This window comes from Tachysurus fulvidraco, chromosome 19 (genome assembly GCF_022655615.1).
Source record: "Tachysurus fulvidraco isolate hzauxx_2018 chromosome 19, HZAU_PFXX_2.0, whole genome shotgun sequence".
In the NCBI taxonomy this organism is placed as follows: domain Eukaryota; kingdom Metazoa; phylum Chordata; class Actinopteri; order Siluriformes; family Bagridae; genus Tachysurus; species Tachysurus fulvidraco.
This window is the reverse complement of record NC_062536.1, coordinates 12,200,657-12,226,573: the sequence shown is the minus strand read 5'-3', so window position 1 is coordinate 12,226,573 and position 25,917 is coordinate 12,200,657. Positions and strand designations below refer to the sequence as shown.

The window sequence follows — 25,917 nt, the reverse complement described above, 5'->3', positions numbered from 1 at the left end:
TGTATATGAAGTGAATATGTGCTTTAGCTACTCAGGCTTCTGTGTGATCACTTTCATGCTCTTATGTTTTTACAATCAGTAAAATGCTTCAAAGCCATTAAGCCATTTTTCAATGATCTGCACATCATGTAAACGAAGTACTTCCTGGATGCGATGATGTAAAGATCAGCGTAAGGAGTAGTTATTCGCCTGAACAGTGCTTTACTATTGCTAACTAACGTACATTTAGACATACACAGTACAGTCTGAACTGGTAAACCATTACAACTTAATGGTTGTAGTGGGATGCAATTTCATAAGGGATACAGTTTTTTTTTTTACCCCCCCATGAATTTTGTATTTTTGATCAGGCGTAACACAGCTACTCCTTTCTAAATGACGTGTTTGCAAGGGTCCTTGTGTTTTTAATGTTTTTGGCGCCTACACAGAACAGAAACTTTTGGCTAGCGACCTGATTAACAACTGACTAACAAGTCATCCGTTAGTGGATAAAAAACAAGACAGTTCTTTAGTTAATGGGAAAGAAAAGTGGTGTAATGACTGGTGAGTTTTGATTATTATATAATTTCATATACTCATCATTCCATTCATCACTGTACCGTGTACACAATATCTAACCACTGTATTTACATACCTTTTCTATATTTTATGCTTCTTTTGCTATTGCAATTTTCCACCATTTTTCCCAATATGTCCAATTTTATTTTATTTTATCATTTTATTATATTATTTTGTGTGTGTGTGTGTGAGAGAGAGAGAGAGAGAGAGAGAGAGAGAGAGTGTGTGTGTGTGTGTGTGTGTGTGTGTGTGTGTGTGTGTGTGTGTGTGTGTGTGTGTGAGAGAGACAAATAATATTTAAATTTGGATGACCATCACATTTTTATTTCAACCTTGTTTTAAAATGATTAGCACTTATCTTTACATATTTTATTTAGTGGAAGTCTTTTATTTAATTAATGCACCTGCTGTGTCAAGTATTATTTGTATTTCATACACTTTTCTCCTACCGCTGTTATTGTTTACAGCTGTATCCATGTTGTATAAATACAAATCCTGATCTCCTGCTGTCTTTAACACCTAGCTGATTTAACATACCGGGAAAAAGCAGACTGTAATTCTTTTGTAATTTATGATCCTCACCAGCTGAGGAGGAAAACCTGGACATGCTGCTCTCCTTATTTAAGGAGAGTCAGGAATCAGAGAATTCCTCTTCCAAACATGATGATAACTTGGATGGTCTGTTTGATGAGGATGATGGTGAAGATGCTGAAGGCTATGATGAGCCAGAGGAGAACGAGGATGTGACGTTGGAAAATTTGGGCACAGGAGAACAATGTGAGCACAACATATCCAAAGAGGACTTGGAAGGTGAGTTTGTAAAATTTGTGGACATGGGTCTTGACTTGAAGGTACGTTACTAACAAATAGGAAGTAAGTGGTATGAATTAGTTTAACCTTCTTTCTTGGGTAGCACGTGTACTGAACTGGGACATGTTGATCTCTGGTTGTTTAAATGTGTGTAACAGTATGTGTAGTGTAATGACTCTCAGTGCCTAATCTTTTCAGTTGGCCGTTTTCTGCCTACAAAAGCAGGTAATACCATAAATTCTTAGCAGAAAGATAGCATAATGTTTTCTGTGCTTGATTTTATTTACTTGCTTAAAGTAATGTTAACCTGTTATAACATCAGCATGTTTACTCATTACAGAGGACATAAAACGAAGTAGAACTTGTGTTGTACTGTGAAGTTGCTAATAGGTGTTCCTGCTACTGGTTGCCATAGCAATAACGTTTATCATTGGGTGGCGCAACTCGGTTTGTGTAACACTTTGTGTAAACAATTATTAGTGTCTTGGGTTGTAATATGGATTCAGTGCATTTAGTGTCCAGTGATTAGAATTATATAAAATAAAAAAGGTTGTAGCAGCAGATGTATAAAATGTGAGCTTTTGCTGATTTGAGGAACTTTTATTATTTATTAATGCACACACGTATGTGTTGTATTGATGGTCCTGTTTTCAACACCAGCTGAGTTGGGGAACATGCGAGAGAAGATGCAAAAGCTTCAGCAGCAGCTGGAGGTATTCCAAAAGTGTACATCTGTCTCCCAGCCCAAACATCGAGAAGACAACACTTCCTTGCAAAAGCAGACAAGCACCAAGAATTCACCGGCAATCCAGCAAAAGATCACGACTCTGACTTCACCTATGCAGAGCAGCAGTCAAATCAAACCAAATCAGAGCAGCAAGAAACCCCAGACAACAGCTACAGTGCTTTCCTTAGCCAAGATCTCCGAGGCAGAGCTGCCTGGAAAAGTGCCGAGCAAGCCGAGGACTGCACACCATCCCAAAACAGGTAGGCAATTATCATGTATGAATGAAATGAAGACTTTGCCCTGTAGGGTTTTTATTTTATTTCATTATTTCTTGCTAGTTTATGAGATTCCTAAAAACTGAAAAGTATGTGGAAAAAAATAAAGAAAAGCTGACTTTGCCATAACTATTTTTTTATGCAGCCTCCATGGAAAACCAGAATTTTTTGGGTCATGCTGTGAGTGACAAGTTGTCACAGCCCGTGAGAAGTAGCAGTACAGTCAACAACACAGTGAAGTCACCACCAGCTAGTAAAAGTGCTGCCGTGTCTCCTCCTATTGCGAGACAGGCTACACCCAGACTGTCTGTCACTCAGGATGTTACTGTGGAGAAATTCTCAGGTCTCAGACTCAGGTGGGTATTTTGTGTTTTATAAAGAAGCCATACATTATGTGCCAATATTCGGCCTTATAATTTTGCTTCGTTTTAAGAGAAATCTTTCTACCTGAATTGACGTTGCCTTCAAAAGTGCCATTTGGTTGAAATTTGTTAGAAACAATGAAACATATTAATTACAAATAAATTTCATTAAGAAATAATTGATAAATAGTAGTCATTTCTACATGGCATCATTTTTCCTGTACTTTGACCCTCATTTCATCCTCTGTAGGAGACCTCGGCTGTCCTCAGTGGAAATCGAACACAAAATGGCAAACCGCAGGATGATCCGGCTTTCGCAGCTGCCCGATCGACTAACTCGGGAAAATCTAGAGGACAGTGACTGGGTCACATTTGCTGTGCTGATAAATAAAATCACCCCACAAAGCAAGAATAACGTAAGCAACAACCTGTTTGACCAGCTTCAAAATTATACTGTATGTATACGACAATTAACACTGTGTCTGAAGCAGCATGCTTTAAATTAATTTATTTTGTAGGGGAAAACCTTCAGTATCTGGAAGCTGAATGACCTTCATAACCTAGATGTGACCGTATCACTCTTCCTCTTCGGGAGTGTTCACTCAGACCTGTGGAAGACTGACACTGGGACAGTGATCGGTGTCCTCAACCCCAATCAAATGAAGAACAAAGACGGCTCCAGTGAGGTGAGACAGCATATAATTAGTCTTTAACAAGTAGTATTTTGTGAAGAAAATAGCATGTTAATGAACTGATGATCATTAATTAAGTAAATATTGTACTTTTTAGTTTAGCTGATGATTTTTCACCGCAGGTTCAGCACTAGATGGAGACATTAGCTGTTAAACTGTACAGTGAAGACTTTCTACACAGCAGCTTTGCATATGTTGATCTAGCATCAGCATCTTGTTACTTTAACAAAAAAAGGTCTTTGATTCTGTGTAGTGAGTGCGAGTTTTAGTAACGGATGCAGCCATTTTCCATAAATAACATGGTTCTTGTTAACAAAAATTTTTTTACTGTATATTGAAAAATACATTTAAATGATCCAATTTCATGTCTACAAAATAAGCTATTAAACACAAAAAATATAAATATCTTGACGGCCAGTCCGCTACGTTCCTTTATATTTCGTTATATTTATTTCCCTTGGGATTAATAACATTCTCTCTTATCCTATTGTGAACACTAGTGAAGCCAGGCAGTGTTATTAAAGTACTGATAATAAACAATCTATCTTAGGAAAGCATTCAACTTTAGTAGCTGCTTTATTCTGGCCAGGGTTGCAATGTATATTCAGGGCAACATAAAGTCGATAATAAGCAATAGTTTATGTAGTTTCAATATATTAAATATTCTTTGAACTGAACAATATCTCTACGTAACATGATTACCAGGAAATGCATTTTTATATTTTTCTGTTGTTTCTACAGCTGTGCCTCACAGTTGATCACCCACAGAAGGTTCTGATGTTGGGAGAAGCCATGGATTTTGGTACTTGCAAGGCCAAAAAGAAAAATGGTGATTCCTGCACACAGCTAGTTAACTTGGTAAGTCTACCTTTTCTAGAAACCCATGTTTTCATTTCTGTTAGATATGTTTTAATGTCCCGTGCTTCCCCACTGCCAAAAGTATGAGTGCCAGTACTGCCAGTACCACGTTAAAGCACAGTACAAGAAAATGAGCTCGAAGAGGGCCGAGCTTCAGTCCAGTTACACAGGCATTGCCCCACGTAAAGGAAAAGGTCGTGGAAGTTTAAAAGAACGCCTGTGCCAAAGTGACTTCCATTACGGGGGTCTGTCATCACTTGCATGCGCACCATCAATGTAAGTTATCCCTTCTTTTAAAAGAAAAATAAATAAAATGTTTTTTGAATGGCTCTAGTTTTTAAACTCACTGTTTTTTTTTGAAGGACTTCCCCACAGCCAATGAAACAGCCATCTATTCAGGCAGTTTTGGCCTCCATCCCTAACAAGAATCTTGGTAAGAGTTTGACTAATGCCAGAGACATCTACAAGTCTGTATTCAAATGGAATGTGTGGTTATAATGACGGAGTTACTACATACTTGTGTATTGTGCTATTTTTCTTTTGTCACTTCTAGCCATTAGTTCAGGTGAGGTGACTGGATGCTCCGATGACTTCAGAAGCTTAATAGCCATGCCTACACCAGGAGCTCTAAATATAAAGAGACATCTAGGACAAAATAAGCCGAAAGGTAATTGGCTTCGTTTAAAATAGCCCTTTGTTCTGTATTTGCCTGTTCATGTGTATATTACAGGTAATAAATCATCCAGAAAGCACATTCAGAGGTGTTTTCCCTCACTGAGGCTTTTGTTGCAGCATATCAGATTCATCATGGTTTCATAAATATCTGGCAACACTTGGCATTGTATTGACAACTTCACCAGTCATGGGAAACACCTAAATGTTAAGAAAACGGCTAACAACCTGGAAATATTAGCAAGTTGGCATATCAAGCCATAACAATTCTGTCTTTAACTTATTATCTTTTCAGCTGACGTCTCACACACATCTAGATTCAAGCAGCCTGCTGTTTGCCCAAATTTATTTGACTTCTGTATTTAACCCAGAAAATCCCCTTTGAAGGAAGTGTGTGTGTGTGTGTGTGTGTGTGTGTGTGTGTGTGTGTGTGTGTGTGTGTGTGTATAATTTAATTCTTATTTTGCCAAATTTGTTTTGGATGAGAGGTTTTATGGTTGGAATTCTAACCAGGAATCTAAAGGCTTTGAATTAATTCAGACAAATTTAAACACAACCAGCCTCTGGTCTCTTAGTCACTGGTTCAGTAGCACTTGTGATTAAATGATCATTAAGAGGTCAATAGGGAGTGTATTGTTAAGTATGTCAGCAGATGTGTGCCATTATGAGATTTCCACGCTGTGATGTACAGTATGTAAGTCATGGAAAATGATTCTGTTTAAAGAATGGGAACCCTGTACGTGTATGACTCATCCTTCTCGCTACGCTACCAGAGCTGAATTTGAGCGTTCTAATTTTGTGAACTAACCAAAAACAGTTCCTTGTGGTAGACAGCTCTTTCCAGCACAAATGTTATTACTTAAACATATCAAGTCTTGCGAGAGAGGGTGAGAGTTAGTGCTTATGGCTCCCACTCCTGCTGTGTGTTTTACACAGACGTTTCTGGATCATCGGTGCAGTCCATCTCCGCAACTGAGCTGCTCAAGCAACAGAAAGCACTTCACCAGCAAAGGTTTCAGGCCAGGCAGAAGAGGGCAGAGGAAATCCAGAAAAGGTCTGTGTGTGTGTGTCTGTGTGTTATACGTCATGAATGATGAAAAAAATTAAATGTGCTGAACTGACTTGTATTTTTCTCAGGGTGCTGCAAAACAAAGGAGGTTCCACGATTACATCTAGACCCTCCTTGAACAGGACAAAAACGCCCTCTCCAAAAGCAGCTTCAGAGGTTCCCAAAGGCTACTCTCCACCTAAACCTGGCCTCTCCACCCCTCCTGTACCCACTTTGGGACGAGGCTACACAGAGGGAGAGGATATTCTACTAGACATGTCACCTCCTCCATGCTCAAAAAGTATCTCAGCTGCAAAAGTATGTGCTCCCTGTATCACAGGCAATTAGATTAGACAAGCAGCATGATGAGTCGACCAAAATACATCATTATTTTTGGCATTTTGGCTCAATAAAGTAGTAGTTCTTAATTAAATGACAATCTGCTCCTTTAGAGATTGTTATTAATCCATTTTACAAAACATTTCATTGAAGGGTTGTCTTCAGTACGACTGACACTTTCTTTAGTATGAACCGTTTCCATTCTGTCTATTTTTACAGCTGGCTGCAGTCAAAAAGCTCCAAGCAAAAGGAGTAGCACTTATTAAAGATGATCCTAACGCAGTGAAGCGTAAGCGACCCAACAGCAATGACATCACAGCCCGAGTGGAGCACAGCCTAGCTTCACCTGAAGGTCTGGTCCCTAGTTGACAGTGTGAGGACTCTACCATTGTTCCAGCCAAACCCTGCACTCATACTGATCTCAATGTCCTGTCTGTTTTCAGGGGAGAACAGAGCAGAGAAGGAGACAGAAGAGCCAGCTCAGAAGAAGAGGCGTGAACAGCTAGATTATATCCAGTCTGAGGAGTTCCAGCGCATTCTGAATGCCAAGTCTACAAACTCGTGGATAATGGGAGAGGTGTGTGTGTGCGTGTGTGTGCAGTAGTTCTCACTAGTCTGTTTGTAATTTCTTATTTGATATTTGAAGTTTGAAGTTGAAGATTGCTTTACCCAAAATATATTTAAAAAAAGATAGTGTGTAGTATGTTTTGCTGCAATCTGAATGTGTATCAAGGCTGTTTAGTTCTGGATTGGGGAAAATCAAAGAGTTCTTATATCTAGTATAACAACACTGATATATTTTATGTTATTTATCACTTCATCTTTTGCCTCTTTTTCAAATTCCAATTCCAGCAAGAGTTTCAGTTGCTCTTTGTGTTACATGGCAGCATGTATTTGTATTAACAATCAAAAACAAACAAAACTTTAGGCCATATTGTGGCTGTAATATCAGTCATCCATCATGCTGCTGTATTGTACATCAACAAGACTTTGCTTCCTTGTGGCCTATCAGTACAGCAGCACGGATGTGAGTGGGATTTTTGCTTGTGATGTGTTGATTGAGCCTTTATATTTTTGGATTAAATAAACATCTTGTATACAGTGATACATAATAATCATTTAAATCTGTGTTTAGATGGAAGAGAAGGCAATGCAGGATTACTTTGAGCCACTAGTACAGAAAGAGAAGTTAGAGGAGAAGATGAAGAGCATCAGGGAGATGAAGTGTCGAGCAGTCACCTGCAAAACCGTAAGTTCTACATTGTTCATTTCACAGTGTTTGACCCTATGAGCAGGTAACCATTAGGGAAGCATACTAAATGTTCTGTTTACTTAGACAGAAAATCTGTAAAAGGATTTCTTGTGGAAAATCTTGTGCCTCAGTGCATATTCTTTTGCCTGCCTCTAGCTAATTCCGTCAAATAACTGTGAATCATTGCTCCTGCCTCGTTACACTTATAGCTGCTTGTCTTTAGAGCAACACGTCTGTGTGCACAGAGCTAACATCATGTTGATGAAAGCCCACCACAGTGGCACATGCTAACATACTTATTTCAGCCATTTGCACGGTGTTAAATATGGAAGCTATCTGGGCGAGGAGGCTTCGGCTGATAAAAGAAATTCTTCAGAGTTTATCAACCTAATCTCAGCTTCTGTAGCATATAGCAGGCAAGAATTTCCACTTGGCATGACTATATACTGTGCATTTTTAAAAACCACAGCCATTAGTCTAAAAATAACGATTTCAGGATAAAACTGGAGCAAGGTTCTAAGCTTTCTTGAAAAACCTACTTTAAGTATATATTTCCAAAACTGGTCAAGCATATAACCTCAATCCTACATTTCCAGAAGTCCTACATTTAGAATGAAAAATAATGCATTTGACACAGCTTTTACATAATAAATACTGACATTAATTTTCATGTTCATTTCAAATTATTTTTTTTTATTTAATCCTATGGTAGTTATAATAGAATCTGCATCATTTATATAATTAGTATCTAAATTATTTAGGTTAAAACTAAAACTTTTACCATAATATATAGTGAAGAATTGACCTTGCTATAAGCCCTAAAGCTGTGTGTTATGTAGATCATTGTTGTTAAATTACTCACTAATATGAGATTATATGAGTTAATAGAAGATTAATGAGACATTGTGTTCTGCAGTGTAAGTACACACACTTCAAACCAGCTGAGCGCTGTGTAGAGGAGAAACACGATTACCATTGGCATGATGCTGTCAAGCGTTTCTTCAAATGCCCTTGTGGCCAGAGGAAGATCAGCCTGAGCCGATTCCCAACTGCAGCCTGCAGGTAAGCAGCAGAAGCTGCAACCTGGTGTTTTTTCCCTTATTTCTGTGGCAGGAAAGGAACCCTTGTGTTAAGGGAAGGTTCTGTTAAGTTGTATGATTTTTATTCACTTCTGTATCTTCTCTTTCAGCAACTGTGGTGTGTTCAAGTGGGAGAGAGACGGCATGTTAAAGGTAACCTTGACATTTTTACTACCTATCGTGGAACCCAATAATGCTCCTTGTTATGGAGATGATTTTTTTTTCGGCTTTAATTGACTAATCCTAAATTGCCCCCTTGTTTAGTTACGATTACTGTATTATAGATCTCCTTTGAAAAAAGATGTTGGAGTCACAGAGTTAAACAGATTCAATGATCATGTTTGAGGAACAGGAAAGTCCTTAACAAGAAGAAGAATTAAAGATTAGATTAAAAATGCAGTTTGCATTAACACCTATCAAGTCAATAAAGATTTTAGGAATTTAGCAAGGATAAGCTGTAACCTTTTACTGGAGTATTTTCATAGACATACCATATTATTTGATCTAAACTAGATGCTAAACTAAACCATATTATGTGAAATAAAAAGAGGACAGAATAGGAGTATTTGTTTACAGTTTATGGTCCACTGATGATTAGCATTATAAGATCCATCACTTCAATCTTCAGGCTAATCTTCAAACCTAAAGCTTTTCTTCAAGTTTTCAAAGCCAAAGGGAATTCAAGGTAAAAAGCTGTGGACTGTAGACTTTTCCTCCCATATCTAGAGCTTGAAAATAAAATACGTCCAAGGAACACACTGACAAGTTTGAAGTGCAAGAAAACTTGACTGATGCATTTAGTAAATAGAAAAAAGTCACAATGCAGTCATTCTAGGACAAACTTTATGAGGCAGGGCCTGAGCTTGGCCAATTATGGGCCGAGTCTCTTAAGGGTGAATCATTCATTCATTGTTTGATTTTGTTCCTTTAGGAAAAAAATGGACCAAAAATTGGAGGCGAGTTGCTGCTGCCGCGTGGTGAAGAGCAATCCAAATTCCTCAATAGTCTGAAATAAAGTCAGCAGTCTGGTTTCTGCTATCTGACTCTTTCCCCCAGCACCCCTCTTCACACACAGTGCTTAGGGAGCTTTTTTTTATTACAATGCACAGTGTTGAAACTGGAAACGTCTCCATTTTCCCTGAGCCAGGCAGCGACTGACGTGCTGCTAATTCACAGCTTTTTGCATTCGCACACAAGGGTTGAATGCATTACTAATATAAATTGTTGCAATCGATGTTTTTATCTTTTTTTATGTGTGTGTCTTATGGATTTTAATAACGTGCTATATTTTAAAGCATTTTTTCTGTTTCACTTAGAATCATGAAGCTTAAATTAAAACAGCTTGAGTACTCTGATAGGTTTCTGTAATTGTTTTTTCCATTACCAGTATAATTCTCACAACCATGAACAGTGGCTTGACCATCTAGACATCTAAAGTACATCCTATTGTTATCTAAGTGAACTTTACTACCTGTGCATGTCTCAGCTTAAGCAATGAGGTTTTTTCCTGTCATCCAAATTTTTAAGGGATGATGGGCAGAAACACTGTTTCTGTGAGTCAATAATCCTCACAATAAAATGGGCCAGTCTACTGTCTATGCTTTCAATTCTGCAGATCTGTGCTGGGAGCAAACTGAAGCCTTCAGCATGCTCTTAGTGCTGCATCAGTATAACTGTACGTTAATGTGCTCTTTCTGGCTCCCTTTCTTTCTTTTTGCTTTCTTTCTTGCTTTCTTTCTTGCTTCTCACTCTTTGTTTTTATTGATTTATTTACTTTCTGTGGTTTAAGTTTTAAGGAGTCAAGTCATTATTTTTTCATGAACAGTCTTTTTCTTAAGTGCAGTACTTTTTGTAACGCAAGTGCACATTGAAGCTGAGTTTTGGCTGTTGCAGGAGAAAACAGCATGATGGTATCATATTTTGGGATGAACCAGAATGGAGAATGGAATATGATCCTGAACCCCTTTCACATCTGGAGAAGTGTGGAAAGGTTATATTATATAACGGTATAATGTCTTTGTGTTCCAAAATTCTATTTGTAGAAATAATCCTTGATGATAATCTAATCCATACTGCTGCTTTTTTAGTGAAATGTAATCCCTGGCCAACCTGTGAATGAGAAAACTGAAAATATGATGGCTGTACTGGTTGTTCAGATCTGTAGCTACATAGTGACTAAACACAAATAAATATAGAATTTTATAGGATTTCTTGGCCTTCTATTAAAATAATGCTTTCGAATTAATGCTTTCAAAATGAAAAATGTATAAAAATCCCAAAAATAATGAAATACTTGATTCCAGGCTAATCCATCTCAAGAATTATTATACATTATTAATATACATTCTGCATCCACCATGTACGTTTATTATAAGCATATATAAAGTATACAAAATGATTATGAAATCTTTACAATTTAAAAACAAGTAATCGATGCAGGTTACGAAGGATTATTATCGGATTGTCGGATAAGCAGTATATATTCACCATGTTTTGAAATGATTGCACTTACAACGTATATATAAAGTGCAGATTACATCAATTCCACAAAACAAACAAAAAAAAAAGCATCCAAATTGCTACCACTGTGTGACCTTCAGCCATGCAAGGTTATATGAGACCCTTAGTAATAAGGGCGGTGATGTGGGTATTGTGGGTAGAGCCCGTCGTAGTGATACTCCCTCCATTGCTCGGCATTCTCCCGGTTCCTTTCATACTGCTCTGTAAACGGTAAGAAAGGGTACAGCCATGACTTCAGTGACGGGTTGTTACAGATAATGCTTTTTTCAAGCTGGCTTGTAAGTTATATATTATTTAACACACATCCAAAATAAGGCACACACTAACCCTACATGATCCTGAGAACCAGTGTATGTTCATCTAGTTCACATTGCTTCCTTTTTTATTCTATTCTTTCCAGAAAAAAGAGCACATTAGCCCAATTTTATTCAATCTACATGACTTCCACATTGACTATAAAGTCCTGCATGTGACTTTTAAGTCTCTGAATGGTTTACCTCCAGCATCTCATGAGGCAGTGTAGCTCACCCTGAGCACTTTACTCAGTTATTCCTGACAATCACTCGACAAAAAAGCATTTCTTAAATCTCACAAGCTTTAAGCCTGTGATTAAAAATGGAATAGTTTAATGTGTTCTTTCTGATTAAAAAGACATTAACATGCTTAATCTGTATTCATTTTCATGAATTATTGTAGATTTGTTCATCATATATTCCATCATATTTTACAGGCTTTTTTTTTAGTTTTGAGGTTCTATGCTGTCGTGTGTCAAACAGCAGGTTTTGATTGCTTAGGTTAGTGCGCTATTTCACTCATCAGACCTTGATTACTCCTCCAGACAGCAGCAGCTTATTAATGGGCCTTTGGGATTTTTTTTTTTCTGCTTTGGAGCCAAACTAATCGGAGCAAGAGACACGTCTTACCATTTCGGCTCTCCTCCAGATGGTTCTCATACTCATTGCTCTGTTCATCGTAGTATTCCCTCCTGCGTTCAGAGGCAGCCAACTGCATCTTGTGCTCCGCTGCAGGGAAAGAAAGCATTATCTTTTGACTTTTTAGGTACACATTGAAACTGGCTTTAATTTAATTTGACTTTGCTGGTTTTACTGGCGGCAGAGCCCAAATTGCTCCCATAAACTATGGGAAGACTAAGCGATGACCTTAATTATAACAAGCAGAACAGTTCCTCTGGAGCATTAATAGTAAAATAGAACAATTTGTCTAATTATTCAAAATTGCTTATTCAACTTATTCATTATTTTGTCAGTTGTTCACCTATTGTTGCTAAACCAATGCCAAGTGTGACATTCAGTGCAGACATTCTCTATCTATGGTTACACATGCCTACTACTTCATACACAGCTCACATACAAACAAAACCCTGCCACAACTTTTAGCATATCACAACTGTCTCCTCCTGGCAGCATAAAACAATCAGATCTTAAAAAAGTGATCTCGCAAAATAAGTATAAAGGAGATTTTACTTGGTGGTGGTGATATGGCTATTATAGTAAGCATGTACTACTGGAGTAATTAAATTGTGAGGGTTTAAGGACAGGGGGTCCAGACCCCAGGACTAGTAACAAAAATACCCCAGGACTGGTAACCAAAATATTATTTTAGAGCTCCAGGATAGTGAATATAAATTTAGTGGAATAAGTGAAGCAGGGTACAAAGTGAGAGCTGTATTTGTGGCACACAAGATGACATTTATGCAGGAAGAATGACAATGATCAATTTAACTTAGATCCGTTTCAAGGATTCATGAAGGATTCATATTTCCATGCTTAGAGGCCAGAGTTACTGCCACGTATTAACGCTATTAATGCCATGTTTGCTCTCTTAAAAAGTTGCTTCTGCCAGGAAAGCTTCCAGCTGCTTCAGGTTCTCTGCCATTTCATCCTCTTCATGCTTTTCCCCCATACTTTGTTTGATTATGTCTCATGATATTAATTTCCTTAATTACCACAATAAGCTCTTCACATACCAAGCAAATCCCAGGCACACACATTTTCTACGGCTTTCGATGAAACGTTCCTTCTTACTGTGTGTCAAATGTTAAATGTAAAATGATCAACCACTGATGATTTTTCTTGTCTGTATATATGACTAAATTTCATTCAGTTTCATCAGGAGGAAAAAAGACCTTTCTATTTACCCATGTTAACGCTGTCTGCTACCACCGTCAGGTGACAGGACAATTGTTGGCCATCTATCAAAAAGTCTGACGGAAACCTTGGTCTGTGATGAAAGCCTGGTCTATTTAGTGACTTTGGTGAAAATATTCTGAATAATCCTCTATACTTTAAGTGTCACTGAAAAAAAATGATTACACATTATCATGTTTGATTAGGTGCTTTCTGAAATGTTCATGTAATGATCCTTGTCTGTTCTTACTGGCTGTATGGTAGAAGAGCACAAATTAGACAATGATACCTGAAGGGGTTAACTTAAGGACAAGCTATCATGGAGGTTGTCAGTTTTGGCAGCTGGTAAATTTTGATTAAGGTAATTTAATCAAATTATAATACAAATAAAAAAGAATTTTATTTTCTAGTTATGAGCAATATGGTCAAAAGAACTTTTATTTTACTTATTGTGGCACTAACAGATGAATTAGTGAATAGATGAATTAGTGAAAGGCCTAGCTACAAGTCAGATCCTTAGTTTTGAAGCTAGAGCAAACATCCATGTGAGTAGACAGAATGAATGAGTTAACTCACTTAAATTACAAAGTGGTATTTATTTCTTTTATCTGTGCTTTCTTTGGATGAGTAGGAGGAATGTCAAAGTCTTATTTAGGGAGGCGGGACCTCTCTTTCACTCCTTCATTCTGACAGCAGGCAAAATACAAAGGGAACTTAAATCCCTGGCCCGATCATTAAGGACAGTATTAATCTGTCTTCTATTTTCTCTCTGTCCTGCGTCTGCACATTCCACTCTCAGCTCCAGCTGCTTCTTTTCCTCCAAACTGCGTTCTGCAGCGTCATTACACACACCCACATGCTAGCTTGAAAATAGTAGTCCATGTGGCTGATGTGGCTCACTGGTGTGTGTGTTCATTCACATGCACATGTGCTCTACCTTGCTCATGAAGAATAAGCAGCTCCACACTGTCCTAGTGATCCTCAGGGCTATCTTTCCCCAACACTCACTATCAAACTTGCATCGCTCTGTGAGTGTTTAATACGCATCATGCCTCCAGACTGATTAATAGTCAAATTGCTTAAAGATCATAGGCTTAGGTTCCAGTTACGGTATCGATTTCACATAAATTGTTAAAGGAATAAGCTCCTCTGTGTGATTTAATGCTTAACAGAATGTGTTAGATATCTAACACGGCTTATGTAAGAAAGGCTGGCTGACAGTGAAACTCACCTAAATACTCGGTGTATAATTTTGGAGACCTGCGGCCACGACGCTTGAAAAAGTTTGCTGCATCTGATGCTGGCACAAAAACCTTCTTAGATGGACCTACAGGATAGAGTGATTAAAGAGGAGATACAAAGACCACATACAGGATTTCCATGAGATCGTTTTCTGTGTTTGTTTTTATACACTATATGGCTAAAAGTATGTGGACTCCCCTGATCAACCACACATACAGTACATGTTGGACATCACATTCTAGATGTATTTCCCCTTTGAAATCAGTTATAATAACCTCTGCTCATCTGGGAAGGATTTCCACTAGATTTTAAATGTGTAGCTGTTACGATTTGTGGTCATGAGCATTTGTGAGCTCAGGTACTGATGTCTGTTCCAGTGGGGTGTTCAGTGGGGTTTGGTCAGGGCTCTGTGCAGGACGATCCAGTTCTTCCATACAAACTGTGCGAATCAAGTCTTCATGAAGCTCGCTTTGTGCACATGGGCATTGACATGGTGGATGAGTTTTGGGCCTCTTAGTTCTAGTGAAGGAAAAATGTAAATGCTACAGCATACAGAGGCATCCTACATCCCTGTGTTTACATCATTGTGGCAGCAGTTTAAGGAAGGGCCACATATCGGAGTGATTCTCTGGTGTCAACATACTTATACATATTACATATTGTATATTTTTGGAGACTGCCCAAATGTCCAAAAGGATAAAAACACCTGACAGTTTTACCTTGTGTAAACTTTTGGCAGGTCTATTTATTTGTTTGTTTGTTTGTTTATGTTATAATATTTTTTATTTATATTTGTTACAGCTTTTTGTTTAAAAAAAAGCCAAACAGTAAGACAAGTGTGTGTGTGTGTGTGTGTGTGTGTGTGTGTGTGTGTGTGTGTGTGTGTGTGTGTGTGTGTGTGTGTGTGTTGAACTTACCCTGGCGTTCACTGTCTTTTTCTTTTCCATCTCTCACTGCTGCACTTTCTACTGTAGACAGCACTAGAGGAAAGGAGGTGGGAAGGAAATAGTTTTAATGATAAAATGGGTAGCAAAAAGATTGCTCTCGGTTTTTGTTGTTGAGGAAACTGGGCATCTATCACCCATAGAGTTTGCATAGAGAGGCAATTCATACTGTATATCTGTATAATAGGTAAAACATTTACCATTTTTATTACAATTTGCACAGGCTTTTCATGTCTAAGTGAAATTTTGAAGAAAAAGCTCATAGACAAAATGCTAATTTTTCTGTACATTTTTAATGTCTCAGGGATAAAAACAGAAGTGTGAAAGTTATGAATTCCTACCACATGAAATTCAGCACTGACTTCATGCAAAACTTCTGACTTAATATTTATTTTAGTTAAATACTTTAAATACATACACTTTTTACATACTAGTACTTTACATACTTTTAGTCTTATTATTCTATCAGTGTAGTTATTTAACATGATCTAATACAGGATTGTATAAATATTGAACTTTATAGCTTTACTGTCACTGTACTTTTACAGTCACTGTATAAAAATGTAAACAGATCAGAACATTTTTCTCACTTTACCAAATCTTTTTCTATTGACAATTTTAATCTATATTTCATATATGAAAGCAAACACACACACACACACACACACACACACACACAAACACACACACACACACACACATCCTCTATCACGCTTTGAATGAGGCACTTACCAGTTAGGATGAGGACAATGGGCAGCAGGGCCAGCAGAGCTATGTGCAGCCGGGCCATGGCTAAGGCAGAGTGTGTGAGAGTGTGTATGTGCTGCAGGTAGCACAACCGCAGCAGTCGGTCCTGGCAAAGGGTACAAGAGAGGGAAGGAGGGAGAGAAAAAGGAGGAAGAGTAGGAGGGGACGAGATGTAATTCCACAGGCCCAGGGGACACAAGAGGGGCAAAAGATTGAGCGAGAGACACAGAAAGAAATTGAAGGAGGAAGCAAAGAATAGGTGAAGTGATAAACCACTGATAATTTCAACCTTGCAAGACTTGATGTATGATTGCAGATTGTTTTATATGATGCTTTTTTTATATGAAGCACAACCGCATACTTTTACTCACAGAGCAGACTGAGATTAGAGAATCTTGATGCGCAATGACCTGAAGTCACAGTGCTGGGTCCAGTGAGGCTTCAGGATTAAATATAACATACTTGTAAGCTATAATGTTCAACTTGTCCTCTGTGTTATATCTACACACTCAAAATGAAATTGCTATAATGCACAGAATTTATCAGGGTTTAAAATAAAAAGTGATTAAAAATGCTTGCACATTCCAAGTTTAACATCAACCTCTTCGATGTGTGTCACATGGCAATATTTTGAGTTAAAAAAGTTTGCAGACAGAGTCTGAGGGGTGAAATGTTCTTACCCTAAAGCCATCAGAAAGTATTGTGTGGTATGTGTGTGTACATGTTAAAATTGACACGTACTGTATAATTTCATACATGCCAATTAGGTTATCATAAAAATTTTCAACATTGTTTCCATACTTTAGCAAAGCAAAGTTCATTCATAGAAACTGAGAGAGAGAGAGAGAGAGAGAGAGAGAGAGAGAGAGAGAGAGAGAGAGAGAGATATAAAGGAAGAAAACAGATGGGCTATGATAGAATACAGATAGAAAAAGAGGGTTGGAGGGAGAGAGAGGACACTCAAAGTGATTATTCCTGAATCCGTCCAAGACAAGCATTAAATTAGTGTATTTTCCCCAAAGGATTATACGTTAGATCTTTTTTCATTATCCGAAATACATTTTTCTATTTGAATATGAACATGAATGTTTCTATTAGTATTTCTTAAGTGTCCTTAAAATACCATAATTAATTCAGCCATACTTTATACAATTACAGTGTGTGCATGAGTATATGTGTGTTTTGTATTTTATATTTATTTATTTTTGCTGTGTAAAATGAGTTTTAGTGTTTGAATAGTGTGTAGTCTGTATCAGATCAGAAGCAGTAGTTACCCCAGATTTCTTCCATGCACACATGCAGGTCTTAGTATAAAAACATAGCTCCCGAAAATATTACTCCCAGAGAAAAATGGTTTTCTTTGAAATCCTCTTTCTGTCTCCTGTTTTGTTTTGTTTTTTCACTTGATGAGTGAGTTTCTAGGAAACAATTGGCTTCAACAGCAACAGTGGCTCATGACCATAGATTTTAGAGTTTCAGGGCAACATTAACAGCAACCAAAAGTATATCACACTTGAATTATGCTATAAGCTGTTTTCTTGTGATTAATTGTTAGAGTAACCCTTTAATAGACAGGTAAGTCGACAACATACAGTAAACCAGAATAGTGGTTTAGACCTTAACTTTGCTCAACAGTGTTCAAACATCTCAAAAATGTACACAAGAGACTTGAATCTAGCTCAAAATTCCAAAAATGGAAAACTCGTTGAAAAGTGGAGACATCTTATTCTTTTATCTCAGTATTTCTTGGCAAACAGGGTCACCAAACTCCTGATACTTCATGCACTTTCTAACCCCCTTCCCTCTCCTAATCTTTGCTAATACATCTTAAATTTAAAAAATGGTTGTATACTGTGTAAAACTGCCTGTACTTTACTAGAACTTAATTAGATTTATTTCTGAATATTTGTTGTTACAAAAAATGCTGGTGCCTGTGGTGTATTTAGAGCTAGACTGATTTGGCAACCCTTTCATTAACTGCCCTGTGCAAGCATGGTGCAACATTATTCCTATTCTAGAAGCACTTGTTGCAGTTCCCATATCTGACCAATACTGTAGGTACAATAATAACTGTTCAGAATATAAATGAGGTGGTGAACAGGCTGTACAACTGGAAAGGTGACCAAATCAATGCAACATCTGCTTATACTGTATCTTGCCAAATGGCAACATTTTTAAAATCATAGGTCATTCAGAAGAGGTATTAGTACTGAGGTGCGAATGAGAACTGCATGAAGATTAACCTTGTGTTAAAAGGCTGATGTAGGCAGCAACTTCTCATGTAGGCAAATGCTAATTTACCATAGTCACTAAATAAAGTATGAATTCATACAAACAATCTTTTTTCCTTTTTGCTTAGTTAGAAAGTGTGCAGCTGATACATAAAGTGGTGATCGGTTCACTATAGCGCAATAGTCTAATGGCCAATCAATAACTTTAAAAACATGTTTATGCAGTGTGAAAAGTGCTGTTTCTTATAAGGTTGTAAACATCCAGATGAATATTTGAAGATATGAATGCATCTGCTATAATACGAGACTCCATGACTAAGTAACACCTGATCAATATGCGACCAATTTTGTTTATAATTTGGGATATGGCTAGGATTAATTTGCAAATGATGATTTAGAGAAGCAATGTTTAATGTATCAAGTCACCAGCCCACTTTACAAACCTTTTTTGATAAAAAGTTCATTTCAATCTAAATCATCTAATTGTTACACTTTTACTTAAAACACAAGAATAAATATATTCATCCTGGCTTTTTATAAACTGCAGACTTGAATAGCAGAAATGTGAAGGAGCTTGTCAGATAAAGGATTTTTATGGAGAGGAAGTAAAGTTAATTTTAACTCATCATTTAATTTGAGATAAAGTGCTGTTTCATCACATAGGCCACCATTCTACAGGTTGAATATAACTTAAAAAAAAAAAAACGCTAACTCGGGTGCACCAACCTGTCAACGCTGGGCCTCTGAGCAAGGCCCCTAAACCTCAGTTGTTCAGTTGTATAAAATGAGTTGCTCTGGATAAGGGAATCTGACAAGTGTAAAAGTTAATAAAGATGCTGGCAAAGTTGGCAGCAGATGGCAGCAGATACAGCCAATAGCAAAACTCTAATAGTTTGGAAAACTGTTGGTATCCTATGAGCACTAGAGTTTGTACAGGTGTACATATACAGTAAAAATATAAAGAGTAGCATATACTATCACTGAGCTTGTTTTTTTTTACAGTTGATGAAAGCTGGGGTTATTCAAAACAATATCAAAGAGGTTGTGTTATTCTGTGTGATTCCAAAAAGCACAAAACAATTCTACATATTTAATCTGTCAGAGAAAATAAAAACCTGATTGTTTGAAACACATTAAAAAAAAATGTTCAGACCTTAATCTCAGGCTGTCTGGAACAGGAGGTGGTGGTGCCTCTGATACATTCTTGTCTCTTTCCAACCCTTCATCCTGATTCTCATGAAGATATGGTTCTCTGCCTGAAATATGCAAATAAAAAAACTAATTCCTAGAGAAGTTTAACACTGAGACTCAATCAGAAGATTTTTGTGACAAATTTGGGATTTAGGATTTATAATTTAGGATTGTTGTAGTTAAAACATTTGTTTATTTTTTGTGTTTCTTCTGCATGTTATCTTTTTTGTCTTCTGCTGACCTGTCCAATACACACCTTGTTTATACATTTTGTCCAAAATCCACCTTCCTAGCACTTTTTAATAATTACTTTTAACCAACTGGTCCGAGGTAATTTATAGTGAATATATCTAGTCAGTTACTGTATAATCAAATACATTTTTAATAATCAAATACATTTTGTCTACTCATGATCAGTGTATTAATAGTTTATAAATTTCGAAATATAACCATGTATTTTTTGGGATATGCTTGGGTAAATTTTATTTAGTTATTAAATAAATGCCACTTGGTTTCTAACGCAGTGAAAGTCATACATTTTAGGTGTAGCATAATTGTCCAAATATTTTTGAGGCCACTGTATATTATTAGAATTGACACAGAACTCCAAGCGTCATATTAATTTTACATATAAATGGACACAATACAGTAATTGCATAATAATTACATTTATTTTCAAACAATCACAGTATAATATTAATTTTAATTAAAAATTTGAAAAAACATAAAGAAAATATACTCAAGCAGAGCTACTGCATATGAAGATCAAATTAGCAGAATTTCTCAACGAGCCCATGTTTTTCAGTGTTCACTATGCACTTAAACACAAACAGATTACATTCAATTTAGATCTGACTGCATTCTGAAGCACTGCATGTTTCTGCACTCTGTCTGATTAAAGAAGGCACATGATACTCTTTATGTTTTAAAGCTCTCAGACATACTTCAAAGCTTTTTCTAAATGTTAGAAAATGGATTAAAATACCATTATAGCTTTTTATTATATCTTTAAAATGCGAATATTATGAGGAGTTGTATCCATATATGATCCTATTTCCCCAGCATTTAGATTGCTTTATTGTTTAAATTATATCCTCCTAGAGAACATTATTACACGGTTTAGTACTCTCAGTTATTCTTCTGGATATTGAGTGAGAAATGAGGATCACAGTGATGTCCTATGTCCTTGGACCACACGTCCTCTAAGTGCCCAGGAGTCCTGCAAGTACAATAACACAAGCTGTAAATACATCCATGATGCATAAATAAAGGAACACACACAACTACAACTGGGTGTGCCATACACTCAGGCCATGCTGAAATGGTCAATGCAGCCCAGGAAACCAACCTGAAAGGAAAGAGTGGTATCACTCCCAATTCTTTTACGAGCAAGCTCTTCCACCTCCTTACTGATGTTCTCCTGGGTTGATCCTTTCACATCAATGTAGTGACAATCAGCACTGGCATAGTGACAGGAGATGGCCTGAAAAAACACACACAAGCACATATACACACACACACACACACACACACGTTTCATTGATAACTTATAAAACAGAGTGACATGACTCATGCTGTGAAAAAAATGATAGTCTTTGTTTTCTTTAATATGTTAATGACATAATAAACAGGCTTGACATCTTTGCCTTACTAACGAAGCATTTCTGCTAAACATGACATCTAAATGGCCTTGGATTCACAGTGGCAACATCTAAAAGGCCTTGAATCCACAAATGCCTTGTTTCCAGAGGGGGAAAAAACAGACATTTCTTATTTCATATCATCATGATCTTAAGATCTAAACTACAAGTTATATTTTACTGTTTTGAACATACGTTGTAGCAAACTAGACATGAAATGGGAAATAAACTAAAGGGGTACAATGCATTCTATCATGTTGAAACCCAAGGACTGACTTTACCTTCCGAAAGCCCTGTGTTTGGTTCATTCCTGAGCCGTGGATAAGTAAAGGGTGAAAAAACACAGTGTCTCCTTTCTCCATTTCTAAGTGCACTCTGGGATGGTTGCTGTTGTAGTCTTTAATTCCATGGTACATCTTATTCACCCCACCCTGAGTAGAGAGCAAAGAGAGGAGCTTTATGTGTTCAGAGGGAACAACATTCTTACACATACATTCTGAGACAAATAAATGAGTAATCAGTTACTTTATATATAAAGTTACACTATGTGCATCTTTGGAATTTTGCCTTCTCTGCTACAAAAAAGCTGTGTGTGCTCTGAAAGAATACTTAGTAATGTGGTTGCTATTTCCATGGAGCAGCTGTGTATTTAACATTCTCTCTTTTTTTTAGATTAATATATTGCAGATCTTGGCTTCATTTGGATGCACTTGTCAATATTACTGCAGGCCAACAATCATACTGGGAAGACATGTGAATGTGTCATGCCATCAATTCACACTGTAATGGAAAGTGAGTGAGAAGGTTGTACTTTTATAATAATAATTCATAATGTGAATAGCATTTGTCTGGTTGAGTAGAAAGTATATAACAAGTACATTCATATGTCATCCACTCACATGTACCACTGTTATATAACAACTCCGTTAATCTTCTACTCACGCTTACTGCTGCTATTCATTACAAAACTTGTCCATTTCTCTCACCTCCCACTCTGGGTAAATATGCTCCTTCAGGGCACCCTTGTGGGTGCCAGGCAGCACTACCAGGCAACCATTCTGGCGATTTACTTTCTCCATTGCTGTCCAGGCACACACGATTCGATCAGCTGGCCGGAATGGGAAGTAGTGCAGGTCCTGGTGCATGGGGTGGCGAGAAGTCTTCTTTCCTGAGCCACAAGATGAACAGCTTTTCATTATTTCTCTGAGATTACACTTTAGTAAAAAGACTAATGTGCATGTTATTTTGTGTGTATGTTACCTGTATCAGGGGGTTTGTTGATTAGCATGGTGTGCATAGCCATGATGTTAGGCCCCGTAAAACACTCAACATACTTTAGAATCTGTTATAAGTACAAGCCAGATTTGTTACAAAGCCTGTAGTTCTCCACAAGACAACGATTAAAGGTCTCGACCTTAACCTACTATGGGTGTAAATGTCATAGTGTTTGTGTGCATATGGGTGGACCTGAGGCAGAGAGCAATAGCGGAACAGCTCTGGGTCCTCCTGGAAGTCCTGAAGTTTAGTCACAGCCTTCTCCCCCTGCACAAACTCAGACTTGGAAATGGACACATCTCTCATTATTACCAAGCCTGGAATCTTCACATCTCTTTTACAAATATGTTCAAACTCGTTCCTGCAGGCACACACACACACACACACACACACACACACACACACACACACACACACACACACACACACAATGAAGAATAAAATGTTATGTTTTACAGGTCAGGCATCACATTTATAAACATAGTATTTACACAAAATGTGAATGTGTCATTTACACACACGCACACATTAGGGTTTATAAAGTAAAATTGACGACAAAAAAGCATGTGTTTGCTCAATTTTGCTGGTGAGTGCAAAAATATAATAAGCAGAATATTTGCAAAGAATTAAGTACTCTAAGCTGAGTTAATCAACACTCAAGCATGATTTGTTGTCAGTATGAGTGAAGCCTTTTCCACTAAGCCAATTATAATGATAATGATGATGATAATGATGACTGGCTAATAAGTTGTTTTCAAATCTCCTTGAAGGTTTGTAACTATGGCCTAATCAGTGGAGATAAACTAAATCTATCCTGCCTCAGTTGTAAGTCACTTAAATAATTGTTCATATGAATATAATTCATTTAAAATGTTTTCCCATAACCCTTGTTCCACCTCAGATACTGAAAACTTTCAGGTATTTGCCAACGATCTGACTGACTAAACTGATATTGCAGTGAGTTATATCACCACAAGCAGAGGTGCTCACTCAGATTCAAACAGCTTTTTTAATACTCAGTTTGTAGTGATTATTGTTTATCCCAGGGTAAATTAGGGCAATCGCCAGCATCTATCCAAGACCCTATTTATATGCCATCAAACTTTTAAAAAAGAAAAATAGTCATGATGAGAACCTTTTAATTTCTGTGCCAGCCATAAATTTACTATAATGCTGTTTTTCTTTTTTATTTATTAATAGGACACATACATGGTTTCCATTCTTCTTTGTGCGTGTCCACACCAGTTTTTTTTATGTGTACAGGCTATTTTAACGTTAGAATACACCGTTTAGCAGTTGAGGCTCCAGTTCTCGAAATCTGATAATTATGATGCCACCTTGTGTTCATTATAAAGGCTGCATGACTAATAGTAATCTGGGTCAGACTTTTCTAACCAGATGAAAATTTTAGTTATGTCTGATGAGTTGATTAACTCATTTCTTTTGATGACGTCAATCTTGACCCAATCACCCACAAGGTGTGAGATTCTACACTTCAGTTGACCTTCAGAAGCGACACCTTAGTTTTCACTGACCTAAAACTTACCTAAAAAAACTGTTTGTGCCACTACTACAGATAGTTTGAGTAATGTCAAGTTAAGGAAAACACAGTCTTGCCTAAATCGATCAATGTCCTCTTCGGAAACCAGGTTTTTTATCAAAATAAAGCCATTTTCTTCATAAGCAAGTCTTTGTTCTGGAGACAGCACATCTGTATCAAAGGTGTACCTACAGCCGTAATAAAAAAAAATGGAAACAGACAATCATAACATGGAAGAATGACCAGTTTATGTTTTATAAAATATCTGTCACAAGATGTGTACTTACTTCAGTGCTACAGGATGGTGATGTGATACATTTTGTGCAGAAGTAAAGGATGTGTGCTATTACAATTATTTAAAGAAAATCTCTTCTGAAAATGGGGAAATGACTTCTACTATGATCAGCTCAAGTCATTGAAGAAACTTATGACTTCACCATGACTTACAGGCATTTATAATTCAATAACAATTTATTAGATTACACAAGAAAGCGAAATTAATACAGAAGGAACCTTACATTAAATGTTTTTTTTTTAATTGGAGGCATAATTAACCAGTAACTTAATCAACAGCTATAACAGTTAGGTGTATTTCTGACAAATTGAAAATATTAATATAGCAACTTGCAAAATCTGTTCACTATTTAAATGCCTTTACAAACGGCCCATTTCTACGAAATTAGCAGCAGGCAGCGATTTAAAGCTACTGAGGCCTCACAATCCCCGAGCTCTGGTGCAGATGTGTCCCCAGGCAGCAGGCACGAACCCTGGACGAGCGCTACGTCCCGCGGCCTAAAGAAGCCCCGAATAAACACATTAACCGAAATAAAAAGGATACTACTTTAACACCAGAACGGCCCAGATGGTTAAAAACAACTTTTAGTCTTTCCTTCGCCCGTAGAGCCATGATAATCAAAACAAAATAATATTATTTTACAGGAAACGTCTTCTCTACGGCGGTTTAGCTATCTGTTAGCTAATGTTTACACCGCTAACTGCTTATGTAACTGGGTCAAAGTACACGTCAGAGACAATGACTCAGAATAACAATATCACTTTCATATACGTTTACATTTTATAAAAAATAGTTTATTGATATAAAAATTAATAATGAATATTTTTTTCATCAGCAACACCTATTATAAAGCCAACACAACGATGTTTGTCGTGTCATAACGATTAGTAATCTGTGTTGCAGAGTTTATTGACTTTAAATTAAATATAACACTGTTTTATATTAACATGAATTGCATCATAGGTTTACAGAAGATTATTAAATGCACATTTAAGATGCAATTCTTGCCCTATCACATGAACAATGTGCTGTATTGGATTCAGATCTGGTGAATTGGAAGTGGTATAAAGTCCACCAAGTCATTATTTTATTCATGAACCAGTTTGTAATGATTTCTGTTTTGTGAGATGGAACATTATAATGCCTGAAATAATCATTATACCACAGGTAAATTTATTCAAGCATTTAAAGATTGCTTAATTCCTGTAAAAGGAAAATATTTCCAACACCAATACATTTATTTCTTATATTATTGTATTATATAATGTAGTGACCTGGAATAAAAAATATAATAAATATCTAAATAACATATTTTAATAACACTGTCTTAGCAAATAAATATCTTTCGATGAATTAGTCATCAGTAGCTGCTTTTTTTGTTTTGTGATTTTTGTTGTCATGTACTGTAGAAGACATTCTGGTAAATGTTAACATGATTGAATCGTATAATTATGGCAGATTTGTTAAATGCAC

The 25,917-nt window shown here is 36.9% G+C and overlaps 3 protein-coding genes across 5 annotated transcripts; 1 reads left to right on the top strand and 2 right to left on the bottom strand.

Annotated features, from left to right (window-relative positions):
* The first annotated feature begins 390 nt into the window (after nt 1-390).
* On the top strand, nt 391-10,268 carry mcm10 (minichromosome maintenance 10 replication initiation factor). 2 transcript variants are annotated; one of them, XM_047803820.1, is made up of 19 exons: nt 391-543; nt 1,144-1,368; nt 1,567-1,593; nt 2,029-2,355; nt 2,516-2,726; nt 2,983-3,148; nt 3,251-3,418; nt 4,166-4,282; nt 4,365-4,558; nt 4,645-4,715; nt 4,836-4,949; nt 5,891-6,008; nt 6,092-6,320; nt 6,561-6,693; nt 6,785-6,918; nt 7,477-7,590; nt 8,510-8,655; nt 8,783-8,825; nt 9,604-10,268. In XM_047803820.1, exons 1-19 carry the CDS (start codon nt 516-518, stop codon nt 9,685-9,687), a joined length of 2,649 nt encoding a protein of 882 aa, XP_047659776.1. In that variant the 5' UTR covers nt 391-515; the 3' UTR covers nt 9,688-10,268. The 2 variants fall into 2 exon arrangements, with proteins under 2 accessions (XP_047659776.1, XP_027007209.2); XM_027151408.2 differs by lacking the exon at nt 1,567-1,593.
* A 744-nt stretch (nt 10,269-11,012) lies between these two features.
* ucmaa (upper zone of growth plate and cartilage matrix associated a) lies at nt 11,013-20,204 on the bottom strand. 2 transcript variants are annotated; one of them, XM_027151411.2, is made up of 6 exons: nt 19,657-20,204; nt 16,258-16,378; nt 15,499-15,561; nt 14,571-14,666; nt 12,116-12,214; nt 11,013-11,393 (listed from the first exon to the last, which is right to left on the bottom strand). In XM_027151411.2, the coding sequence occupies exons 2-6, from the start codon at nt 16,313-16,315 to the stop codon at nt 11,296-11,298; spliced, it is 414 nt and encodes a 137-aa protein (XP_027007212.1). In that variant the 5' UTR covers nt 16,316-16,378; nt 19,657-20,204; the 3' UTR covers nt 11,013-11,295. The 2 variants fall into 2 exon arrangements, with proteins under 2 accessions (XP_027007212.1, XP_027007211.1); XM_027151410.2 differs by lacking the exon at nt 19,657-20,204 and adding an exon at nt 16,644-19,633.
* A 142-nt stretch (nt 20,205-20,346) lies between these two features.
* Nucleotides 20,347-25,154, bottom strand: phyh (phytanoyl-CoA 2-hydroxylase). The gene is made up of 9 exons (XM_047803821.1): nt 24,988-25,154; nt 24,437-24,492; nt 24,227-24,337; nt 22,802-22,970; nt 22,595-22,676; nt 22,321-22,502; nt 21,616-21,765; nt 21,043-21,177; nt 20,347-20,913 (listed from the first exon to the last, which is right to left on the bottom strand). Exons 1-9 carry the CDS (start codon nt 25,054-25,056, stop codon nt 20,860-20,862), a joined length of 1,008 nt encoding a protein of 335 aa, XP_047659777.1. The 5' UTR covers nt 25,057-25,154; the 3' UTR covers nt 20,347-20,859.
* Between the last annotated feature and the right edge of the window lie 763 nt (nt 25,155-25,917).